This window comes from Felis catus, chromosome B3 (assembly GCF_018350175.1).
Source record: "Felis catus isolate Fca126 chromosome B3, F.catus_Fca126_mat1.0, whole genome shotgun sequence".
Taxonomy (NCBI): Eukaryota; Metazoa; Chordata; class Mammalia; order Carnivora; family Felidae; genus Felis; species Felis catus.
Genome location: NC_058373.1, coordinates 136,937,073 through 136,949,540, shown reverse-complemented (window position 1 = coordinate 136,949,540; position 12,468 = coordinate 136,937,073). Strand labels below are relative to the sequence as shown.

Sequence of the window (12,468 nt, the reverse complement as noted above, 5' to 3'; positions counted from 1 at the left end):
TGCCAGCTAAACCGAGTTCTATGGGTCTGATATTTCACTTGTAATGTTAACTAGTGAAATTTTAGAGCCTGTCCTTAAGAATGCAAGTTTCTAGGGGCGCCTGGGTGGCTCAGTCGGTTAAGCGTCCGACTTCGGCTCAGGTCATGATCTCACAGTTCGTGGGTTCGAGCCCCGCGTCGGGCTCTGTGCTGACAGCTCAGAGCCTGGAACCTATTTCAGATTCTGTGTCTCCCTCTCTCTCTGCCTCTTCCCTGTGCACGCTCTGTCTCTGTCTCAAGAACAAATAAACATTAAAAAAAATTTTTTTTGAAAAAGAATGCAAGTTTCTATAATTAAGAAGACAAGGGGGCCAGCCATCTCTGTATCACTACCGCTCCAGATGTCATACAAGTGATTTAAAAGATCTATTTGATGAATTGTTACCCTGAGAACTTTTACGAAGAGCATCAATTTTGCTTCTGGTGTAAATCGAGATATATGTGAATATTCGTAACTGTCACCAATTTGTTTTTTCACCCGCTTATTTCTTTTTAATTTATTTCTTTTACATATCTGTCCTTGGAAGTATAAGTTTAGCAGATATGTCAGTGGTTTTGGTAATCACGTTCTGTGGGAAAAAAAGAGTACTTCTGAAAGTAATGTTGATTAACCGTCTTAACTGACCATTTCGTAAGTTGGACCAAGACCGCAGCTGACTTCTGCACACTCCTGACATTTACACGCAGTAGTGAGTTTTCTCTGGCAAAACACTTTACTCTTTTCCCGCATGCATGGTGGAAAATAAATCCCCTAACTCTGCTATTATTATTATGAGTCATTATTGAACAAATCAAGTGAAATTCTCCATTTTATTTAAAGCAACAGAGTCAACGCCGAGTATGAATCCAAGTGCAGGAAGAACGTGATTGGACGTCACACACCGCACACGTCCTCTCCTAGTCACGTAGTCATGTTCACGTTAGAGATGCTAACAGAGGTCACGGTTGAAACAGTTACATGAGATCCACAAAGAATACTGAATTCACTGAGTCGATACTGTCCCGTCACTCAAACCTGGTTTTTACCCGATTTTTAATTCCTGACAAACTGAGGAGTTCAACAATTCTATTTACCTGACTGTCCTTAAGTGAAAGATATTAAGAATCACTAAAACTAGCTCCAAAGAGGTCATATGAAAGGAAAAGGGAAAATAAACGTCTTGGAGAAGTCTCACATTGAGTTGCTGCCCCCGGAGTAATTTATACTTGATGTTGGGGTGGTTCTCAGCCATTCCTTCAAAATGAACAGTCTTACTCTACTTAATGGTGGAATACAAAAAAACTGCAGGTAAGTACTTAAAACTTTTCTCACAAACACAGGTATCTCATTAACCTATGTTTTATTTTGAGTCAATTCATTATTCATCATTTCACATTATAAAAAGTAACCACACGCGCGTATGCATTCACAAATTAGATCATCTTTATCATACATCAATGTATTTTAAAAAACAAATATTTTCTAATATCAATAGAGTTAGATGCGGATTGCATTTTGAAATAGGGAAGCTGACAATAGCTTCATACAGTAGATCTCAAGAACTGACATTTTAAAATTAAGAATTGTGTATGTTCCACAGGCAAATTTTGATGGGAATATTAGCATCAGTACAAATGAATGCTGTTGACGTAGCTTAAGCATGATAGCTTAGAATAACAGCTGATTCAAACTAGGTTCATCATTTTAAGTTCAGTAAGGACAAGTACAATCTAAAGTGTAAACAAAGTATTTATAAAATAAATTCTTCTAGGAAATGAAATCATCAATCTATTATTTTTAAGGTAGTTGTACCTAAAGTTTTCAGAAATCTTTGTAGAATTTTCAATGCCAAATGGAAATCTCAGAACGTCCAGGAACAACACCGTCGCCACCACCGTGGGACCGATAAAATCGCGGCCAGCTGCTCGTACCCTTTCCAGTGTGACTTTTCAATCGGGCCTGGAGAGTTGTGAGAAAATGCAGTGCCTCTCTTACCCCCAAGGCCCCTTCAAGTGATCAGCTAAAGCAATTTCAGTCGATTTGGACTTTCATAGAATGTTTGAATGCTAAAACTCTCGAACGATTAAACAGCTGCTTTCCTGCACAGATGAACGCAGACTGGTCTCCTCTCTAGCAGTGCTTAAAGCGGACACCGAAGGTTGGTTTTCTTTGCACTTCACTATGACATTGGAATTCTGTAACCACATTATTACTCAAGAAATACATATTATACCACCTAGGGAATCTAATTTCAAATACGGAAAGTTTATCAACATCAGCTGCCATTATGGGTCTCTTCTCCATTCATCAACCAAAAAAACAAACAACAAAAAAAAAACAAATAAAAAACAAAAAACCCAAAAAAACAAAACCAAAAAAACAAAAAAAACGCCCCAGCCATTGCTTTAGCTTTTGTCCATCAATCACATTATCTCCAGTTGTCTTTCTTTTGCCTTCTTCATCAAGCGGATGATTTAAGGATTGGATTTTCTCGATTTTCTTTGTCAAGACAGAAAGAAGGGAGGGAGGGGAAGAGGCAGAAAGGGAGGGAAAGAGAGAGTGAAGAGAAAAAGAGAAAACATGAAAAACTGTATCCGTTCAACGCTTACAAAGTAAGTAAGAAATGTAATTTACTTTAAATAAATCTAATATATGAGGATTCTGTTTAAATGAAAAAGAAATTCCACATTAAAGATTACTTGGAAATGTCTTTAATTACCAAATCCCATGCACATCTAACAAAGCATTCAATCCCATTCATACAGCTCTTCCTGCCTTTTTTTTTTTTTTTTTTTTTTTGGTAGGACAACAGTGGAAATTAACACAGGCCCAAGCATATCAACTATCTGGCTTTAAAGGACATACGATACGACACATCCCGATACCTCCTTCAAGACACTGGAACTCTGAAATACCAGATGTATCATCTCTAGGACACTGAAAAGCTGGAGAACGTACCGCATGGAATTTTTTGGAGAAGCAAAACTGAGATAATTAATACCTTCTGAGATCACTTCATAAGCTTATTTTAAGGAAAAAGGAGTATTTTCATCCAGATGCAGCAACGGGCACCGAATTGTGGATAACACTTCACAGAAACAAGCCCAGCGTAGACACCAATCACCTGTTCCAGTCACGCGGCACTGTGCACTCGTGACAAAATGCAGACTAGAACATTCCACCAAAATACAGTTACGGACTTGATATCCAGCCTCCTGCTAAAAATGCAGCTGAAGGGGCGCCTGGGTGGCTCAGTCGGTTAAGCGGCCGACTTTGGCTCGGGTCATGATCACATGGTTTGTGAGTTCAAGCCCTGCTCCAGGCTCTGACAGCTCGGACCCTGAAGCCTGCTTTGGATTCTGTGTCTCCCTCTCTCCCCCGCTTGTATTCTGTCTCTCAAAAATGAACAGATGTTAAAAAAAATTTTTTTAATAAATAAATAAAAAAGCAGCTATAATACCAACATTCCTCCTTCTTCAAAACATTTCAAAAAAGAAGAAACACATGATGGGATTTTTTAGAGTGTGTCTTCATTTATTTTTTAACCATCAATTATATAATTTGATTATATAATTCTACAAATATAATTATATATATATTGAGCAAGAGAAAATTCAGTCTATAAAAAGTAAAAACATGCTCAACAACGAAAGAACAGATAAAGACAGTAATCTGAAATAAAGGAGAGCTGGTATAAATATTAGCTTTTAGCCATCTTTACGTTAAAAAATGTCTATGGCATTAAAAAAATAAGTTGGGAAGAGAATGAATTACATTTTGATCATTAAGTATGTTCTTCGATAGAAGAATTCTAGGGCAAGCTTTTCAGAGGAAGAGGGACTAGGCTGACAGACAGGAAGGACCAGGGCGCAAGAACTGGAAGAAGATACCTTAAGTGATGAAGCACGAGTCCACCCTCCCATTTCACAGATGGGCACAATGAGGCCCAGAGTGCTGAAATGAACTGTACGCAGTAGTTAGCTGCCACTGGAACCAGGGCACAAGGCTCCAGCTCCGTGCTCTCTATAGACCATTACCCTGTCCTGCCTCTATCCTCAGGACTTCTACATGAAATTTCCACAGTATAATCGCTTGAGCAGTAATTGCTGGGGCAAAGAACATTCTCCGTAAATAAAAGTACCCTTTGTATCAGTGCTACTAATCCGTAATATTAGTGGACGCCTGGGCGGCTCAGTCGGTTAAGTGTCTGCCCCTTGGTTTTGGCTCGGGTCATCATCTCACGGTTCGAGTTCGAGCCCCGCATCGGGCGATGCACTGACAGCACGGAGCCTGCTTGGGATTCTGTCTCCCTCTCTCTCTGCCCCTCCCCCGCCTGCTCTCTCTTTCTCAAGAATAAACAAAACTAAACTTAAAACAAAAACAAACCCTTTAATATCAGTATTACCTTTTCTATTTGCTATTGCTTTCTTCTATGATACAGTCCTACTCTTTGCTAGAGCTCCATTCAATAAATTTGTTCCTAAGTTTTAAATGAATTTTAAATACATCCATATTTGTATACATACCAGTGGCCAATTAAAATTTAGACTAAATTAAGATATAGTTCAGTTCCTAAATGGGACCAAAGCATGAAGTTTCGGCAAAAAGATGCATTCGAGCAACTTCGTTAGAGAATATTCATGAATTCAGTGAGATACGCTTAAAAGGAAACCTGAGTCCTGGTTAAGGTCCATTCTACTCAGAAGGTCCAGGTGTCCTATATGAAAGAGTACACCTTAACGATCGTTTGGGCGTCTGGGATGAATCCGTTCCACCTTGATGTGATGTCTCACCATGGAGATTTTTTTTTTTAATTTTTTTTTTAACATTTATTTATTTTTGAGACAGAGAGAGATAGAGCATGAACGGGGGAGGGTCAGAGAGAGAGGGAGACACAGAATCCGAAACAGGCTCCAGGCTCTGAGCTGTCAGCACAGAGCCTGACACGGGGCTCGAACCCACGGACCGCGAGATCATGACCTGAGCCGAAGTCGGCCGCTCAACCGACTGAGCCACCCAGGCGCCCCAACCATGGAGATTTTTATAGTCTACTCTCCTAAATGTTTAAACTGAAAGTACCAAAGGCTTCCACAATTCAAACAACGGATATAAATAGCGCACAGAAAGGAATCACAAAGAAGAACAGAGGCCCTTTCTAACCACCACACTGAAGGCCAGGTACAGTCTGTAGAAGTCTCCACTTTGCGGGACCCACAGCTCTGGATCACGGGCTGCAGTAGTATTTCTCCAGTGGCATTCGCTGTACCCACCTTTCGAAGCGCTGGGTGATTAAATACTGTGTACGTAAGCTGGCTGCTCGAAAGGGATGCGGTTAGCACCCAGTGTCTCCTCAGAGAAAAACCCCCTAAATGCAAACACTTCACGGAAAAATAAATGCGTCTCGGATATTAATGGGAGCCGTCTGAAGTTTCTTGCTGATTCCCTAAGGTGACGGTGTCTTTGCCATATATAAGTCATCTCACATAAAGTATCTGAGCCGACAGAGACACACGTGACAATAACTCCTTTCAATTTATACCATTTCCTCATTGTGCACATTGTCTGTTGTTCGGAAAGCATTTAAGTGGGAAGGGAAGTGCCTGAGAAAAACCTAGAATGGTACGCTTCGCAAGCACTGGAGTACTTACAAGGTAGCCTTTCGTGGTGGTGTCTCTTTGCTCCCACTGCTCTTTGGATCGACGGAGTTACCTGTCCCACGGGAGGTGCCCGGCAGGGAAGCGCTGGGAGAAAAGGTGGTTGGGGCACTACAGGCATTACGAGTGCGGAATGAATCATCTGAAAGGAATTCAAGTACAGTCAGACGTACTGAATAAGCAAAGAAAGAGGCTAACCTGGGGTTAATGGCAGCTGACTTTTTTTCTTTTAAAATCAATTTTATCAAGATACAGTTTACGGGCAATAAACCACGCAGATTAAGGTCTGACAGACGTACACAGCCATGAAGGCATCGCCACCACCAAGAGGGAACCCCGTTGATCCCTACCTCCCGCACTCTGGTCGCCCCGCCTCACACCGCAGGCAATCGGCCTCCTGTCACTAAAGGTTAGTTTGCGCTTTCTAGAATTTTACGTAAACAGAATCATACAGTATTTCTGTCTTCTTTCACTCGGCACAATTCGTTTGAGATTCATCCTGGTTTTTGCGTGTATCAAGACTTCATTCCTTTTTATCGGTGACAGATACGCCATTGTATGGATATATCAAAATTTGCTTATACATTCTCCTGCTGATAGACATTTGGATTTTTTTTCCAGTTTTGACTATTACAAAGAAAGCTGCTATGAACAAGTGTGTACAAGTCTGTGTATGCATATACGTTTTGATTTCTTGCCAAGTAAAAGACTAGGACTGGAACTGCTGGGTCACATACCAAGTGCATATTTAACTGCATACGAAACCGCCAACTAGTTGTCCAAAGTGGTTGTACCAGTCTGCATTTCCACCAGCAACGAATAAGCGTTCTGGAGAGTTGCTTTACATCCTCACACACACTTGATATTGTGAGTCTTTCTAATTTTAGACATTTCACTGTCTGTGCAGTGGTTATCTCCTTGTGTTTCTCACCCCTCATTGCTTTTTTTTAAAAAAATTCAGCGTCAGGCTCTGGGCTGATGGCTCGGAGCCTGGAGCCTGTTTCCGATTCTGTGTCTCCCTCTCTCTCTGCCCCTCCCCCATTCATGCTCTGTCTCTCTCTGTCACAAAAATAAATAAAAACGTTGAAAAAAAAAATTAAAAAAAAAATTCAGAACTTTAAAGTTCTTTTTTTTTTTTATTTTTTTAACACTTTTTATTTATTTTTGAGAGACAGAGACAGAGCACGAGCAGGGGAGGGGCAGAAAGAGAGGGAGACACAGAATCTGAAGCAGGCTCTGAGCTGTCAGCACAGAGCCCGACGCAGGGCTTGAACCCACAAACCGTGAGATCATGACCTGAGCCGAAGTCGGACGCCTAACCGACTGAGCCACCCAGGTGCCCCTACAATTCAGAACTTTAAAAACATTTTTTTTTAAATCAGTATTTTCTTGCTTTAATGTATTTGTCTGGGTCCTCGGTCTACAAAATTTTTAAAAAATGAATAAACAGTAACATATCATCTGGTGTCAAGAAATGATTTACAGCATTAGCAATAACACGTTAATTTTTTCGTTACAAGAACCTATAAGCATTTTTAAAAGTGGAGAACACAAAAACAGTATGAAAATAAAACTTATCTATAATACCATAATTCTAGCAACTGAAGCAATAGTCTTTAACCGTCCTAATATAATTTGCTTCAGTCTCTTTTCCCTTAGCAGGCTACGTACGTGCACGCCTATGCGTATAACTTACGCAAATAAGGACCTCCTGTGCTTCCTATATGATACCATACTTTGTGATTTCGTAAATCTTAACTATTTTTCTAGGTAATCAAGTGGGGTTTTTTTTCTTAAACATTTTAAGGAATGCACAGAATTCTATCCGTAAAACTTTTTTTTTTTTTTTTATGTACACTGGACACACAATTAGCTTCAGGGTACAACACGGTGATTCCTCTATGTGCCGTGCTGTATCCCTACAAGTGTAACTGCCATCTGTCACCGTGCTACACTACTACAAGGTCACTGATGATACTTCTGACTCTGTGCCTTGCTCACCCACCCCCCAAAGCCTGCACCTCCCACGCCCCTGCCCCCATCTTGCCCATCCCCCCCCCCCCGGGGCAAACATCCCATTTCTAGTGATCTGTCATGAAACAGTGAGATAAAATACATAAAATGTGGTAAAACATGTCACAGTGTGTACCTTGGTATGATGTGATGAAAATGGCACTTTACCTCTGTCACCCTTCCTCCAACCCACAACCTTAGTCTAATTGTAAGAAAAACATCAGACAAATTCTAATAGAGGGGCGTCCTGCAAAATATTTGGCCAGTACCTCTCAAAACTGGGGATGTCACCAAAAACAAGGAAAGGCTAAGAAACCGTCACAGCTAAGGAAAGCCTAAGGTGAGCTGACAAGTGAATTTACGTCATGTTGTATGCTGGATGGGATCCTGGGTGGCTCGGTCGGTTGAGTGTCTGACTTCAGCTCAGGTCATGATTTCATGGTTCGGGAGTTCGAACCCCGCATGGGCTCTGTGCTGACAGCTCAGAGCCTGGAGGCTGCTTCAGATTCTGTGTCTCCCTCCCTCTCTGCCCCTCTCCTGTTCATATTCAGTCTCTCTCTCTCTCTCTTGAAAAATAAGTAAACATTAAAAAAAATTTAAATATGCTCATCTGAAGTCATCGCCAAGAGGCTAGATGGGATCCATGCAAGTTTGAAGAACCACTTCTCTCTCTCTCTCTCTCTCTCTCTCTCTCTCTCTCTCTCTATATATATATATATATATATATATATATATATATATATATTTGTATGTGTATATATATATAACATATATATTATATGTATATAATATATATATATAATAAAAGTTCACAAACCCTTAATGTTCCCTTAGTATCTCCTAAAGAAATCGCTGACTTGCAACGATAAAAGTAATGAATAATTTTATTATTTATGGCCCTCACTTCAAGAAGCATTGGTAATTTTAGTTCAGCAAGTTTCTGCTATCAAATTCTTTCAGGTTTCTTATGCTACTCAGAGTCTACTATATATACGGTATATGAATATCAGTGCTTTAATATTGGGACTATTTTCTCTTCTGGCAAATGAAAACATACTGTTTACAGCCAGTGGGTGTACATTCTTCATGAGAATAAAAAACACATAGTAAGAGGAAGACAGAATACTCAAAACACAACCTGAAAAGGACATGTGACCCAACTTTTAAAAGTTTCTGACCTCTTGAGTCGATTTGCTATTCCTCACACTAAAAAATTACCATAGCTCAATAACTTTCAGCCAGTATTTCTAAGGCAAAAAGTTACAACTATACAGACATTAGCAATTTTTAGCAATATATTTTCCCTTATCCATGGTATCACTGTGTTCTATTATATAAGACAGAGGTAAGCAAACTACAAGCCAAATCTTGCCTGCTGCCTGTTTTTGTAAATAAAACTTTATTGGAACACAACCATACCTATCCATCATGTACTGTTTATGGCTGCTTCTACTCAACAGTAGAGTTGAGTAATTGTGACAGAAACCAATCTGGCCAAGAAAGCCTAGAATATTTACTATCTGGCCCTTTACAGAAAAAGTTTGCTGACCCCTGGTATAAATATTCAAATATTTGCTTCAAATACTGTAATATTACAAATATGTAATATTATAATATTGTAATATGTAATATGTAATATTGTAATATGTAATATTGTAATGTTGTAATATTGTAATATTGTAAATGTTTGGCTACATATGATCCACCATGAAGCCCTACTCTTTTTAGCTTCTTTAAAAATCACTGCAAAACTTTTAATCTGTGCCTCAGGAGGGCCTCAGACTATGGAAGAACCTACTCGATTATTGCCCTTTCTTTCTTTCAAAAGTATTGAACTCTGGGGCGCCTGGGTGGTTCAGTCAGTTAAGCATCTGACTTTGGCTCAGGCCATGATCTCTCCATCTATAGGTTTGAGCCCAGCGTGGGGCTCTGTGCTGACAGCATGGAGCCTGGAGCCTGGTTCGGATTCTGTGTCTCCCTCTCTCTCTGCCCCTCCCCTGTTCATGCTCTGTCTCTGTCTCAAAAATAAACAAACATTTAAAAAAAATTAAAAAAAAATAAAGTATTGAACTCTGAGTCTTGACGGTGAAAACAAAATGGCATAGTCAAGAATTTTCTCGGTTGCTAGGGAAAAGTTTAACCATTTAGGCCTTTGATAAAGATACAAGTTTAGGGGGAACACTGTCTCCAGAAATAAAGAGGTCATGTAAAGAAAACAGTAATTCATTAAATTTAGCAATTATTTTTTTAAAGAGCTCAGATTTCTACTTACCAGTTAGTGAAACCACAGAAGTCTTTCCTAACCCTGAGACGGAAGGTGTATATCCTACTGTAGAACTTTTGCTAGAAAAGAATGTGAAATGGTTTAAAATACAAGAAATTGGCTTCTGTCACCCTAGTCATCAGGCACTCGGTCTTTCTAAATCGCTTTTAACGCCTTCCTCTACCTCTGGTGGAAGCACAGTTGCTACTTTTACTTCTCAATTTATTGCTTACCATGCCTCACAACAACTATTCTTTCTTTACCTTAAAAGCATCTCCTGAAACTTGCTACAGCAGAATCGGTTTTTCTTTTGATGCTCAACTACGACAGATAATACGGATACAATTTTCCTGGAAATAATTTCTCTTCAGTTGTAATCTCTTTGTCCATCTCAAGATCACTCTATTGATTAGGAAGTCCAGGTAGATCTATTGAGAACGTCCAAAAACGTAGCTGAAAAGCTAGAGTAAGCTATCTTTCACAAAAGAAAGACATATCTTTCCCATGCCATGTTATCTTTCTTGACAGATGCTTTTAAAGACATTTACGTTGACTTAAAGTTACTTTCATCGATGGATACGCAGCTCTTACATACTGTATGTGTACAACATTTATAAAAAGTCAGGGTCGCGGAATTTATGCCGACTCTCTCCTCGTCTTAACTGTTGATCATTCAGTGCGTGGGGCCAAAGGGAAAACTAGACACTCATCTATCGTCAGAAGAATTGTTGTGATCACTTTGCCACAAAAACGCACTAGTGCTTCTTTACAGAAGGAAACAGTATCAACAGCAAACGGACGTCCACCTCTACTTAGCAAATGGGACACGTCCGCAGCCACTTAGAAGTTGAGTGGTGCGTATGACAGACAGAGCACCGCCTCCCTCATAAAACAGCGTATGGATTCCATGATGCTATTATACGGCACCGTGGCAGAAAGCCCTCCTAGAATGCCAGAACACCCATTGTTATACAAACTGGCAGGCTACAATTTTTTTCATATAAAATCTTTACAGAAGAACACTTACAATCTATTGACCTATTAAAAAAAAAAATTAACCCTCATTTTATATAATGTAAATATTTCACGTAAGTAAAGACAGGTAACTAGCAAAATCAAATTGGGTTAGAACACGAAGAGCTGACGTGCCATACCTAGCACACTTGTCTAAGTTGCCGTATTTCGCATGAAAAGCTTGGTTATTGAAAGACTGGCTTCGGATCAGTTTGGATTTCTTGATTTCTTTGCCTGGAGTCAAAAGCAGAAGGAAAACACAGCTGTTCAGTCCATCCTTGGCTGCCCTACGCCCATCCCCCGGCCAACTCCCCCCCCCCGCCCCCGCCCCCTGTCGTGAGGCACGGATTTGTCCAGCTTCCTTTCCTCGGTTGAGCTAACTGGAGTATCTCTTACCCCGACTGCTCAGTAAGAACTCCCAAAACACTGAATGACAGAAGGTAAAAGGTGTTTTAGAATAATACATCTCCTCTAGTGGCGTGGCTTTCCCTGTAACTGATTTTATAAAAGGGGAAAAGGAGACACAAAAAGAGGCTGTTTCCTACTTGTCGACGGGGTGCTGGTTCCGGAGGGTCCGGGAACAGAGATGGGGATGCTCTTGGGCAGAGTCGTCGGTGTCTTGGTGTCTCTACCTAAAACAAACTCTGTTTTCAATGCTGTAATTTCCTCTGAGCTCTTAATCTCCATAAGCGCGCAAGACAACACAGAGAGTATGTGTCCTACTAGCTAAGAAGCGCTCTTTCCCAAACATGCTGCATTTATATGTCTACATATTTCAATCTCAGCTGTCCAGTGACCGATTTCACAACGGCACTGCTGTTGTCAGACTATAAGTTTCCCTGTGAAGGATCTGAACCTTCACACGGACTCCCGGCATTTATTCATGTATTCCTAAACCGGTGCCACATGAAACAGCCAATGTTTGAAAACTACCTTTGAAAAAATGAGAGAAAGTGGACCAATTTTCCGTCTCAAACTCTGAAAATCGGCGTGGTCTGTCAGCACGCCAGGACGCGACACCAAGCGTGTAACTTAGCGGTTGAGACGTGGGAAAACTACTTACGTTTCTTTTCAAAGCTTTTCTCACTCATGGGCCTCCCATCGCTCTGTTGCTTCTCTTTCTCTAATTGTTCCTGTTATCAAAACAGTGTGTTAGCAGGAAATGGTAAGCATAAGTAGATTGATAACACTCTTCTTTTTTTTAAGGTTTATTTATTTTGAGACAGAGACACAGGAGGGACAGAAAGAGAGGGAGAGAGAGAAGCCGAGGCAGGCTCCACGTTTAGCACAGAGCCCGACGTGGGGCTCGATCCCACAAACCGTGAGATCATGACCTGGGCAGAAATCAAGAGCCGGGCGCTTAACCAACCGAGTCACCCAGGTGCCCCAAACACTCTTCTGAGAAATTACTCCAAGCATTACAGATACAAATACAGTTCACAAAAGTGCCTTAGCAAAGAATTCTCTTTCCAAACTACTGTCTGAAGAAGTCAAGGTTCTTTCAGA

General features: G+C 40.5%; 1 protein-coding gene across 1 annotated transcript in view; it reads right to left on the bottom strand.

Moving 5' to 3' along the window:
- Positions 1–1,361: 1,361 nt before the first annotated feature.
- The window catches only part of PPP4R4 (protein phosphatase 4 regulatory subunit 4), a 104,009-nt gene continuing 92,902 nt past the window's right edge, over positions 1,362–12,468 (bottom strand). The window contains exons 20-25 of the mRNA XM_011283478.4: positions 12,026–12,095; positions 11,508–11,594; positions 11,103–11,196; positions 9,958–10,028; positions 5,667–5,814; positions 1,362–2,517 (exon numbers count right to left, since the gene is read on the bottom strand). Of these exons, the coding sequence (XP_011281780.3) occupies positions 2,493–2,517; positions 5,667–5,814; positions 9,958–10,028; positions 11,103–11,196; positions 11,508–11,594; positions 12,026–12,095 (495 nt within the window). The 3' untranslated portion in view covers positions 1,362–2,492. The remainder of the gene's footprint in view (positions 2,518–5,666; positions 5,815–9,957; positions 10,029–11,102; positions 11,197–11,507; positions 11,595–12,025; positions 12,096–12,468) is intronic.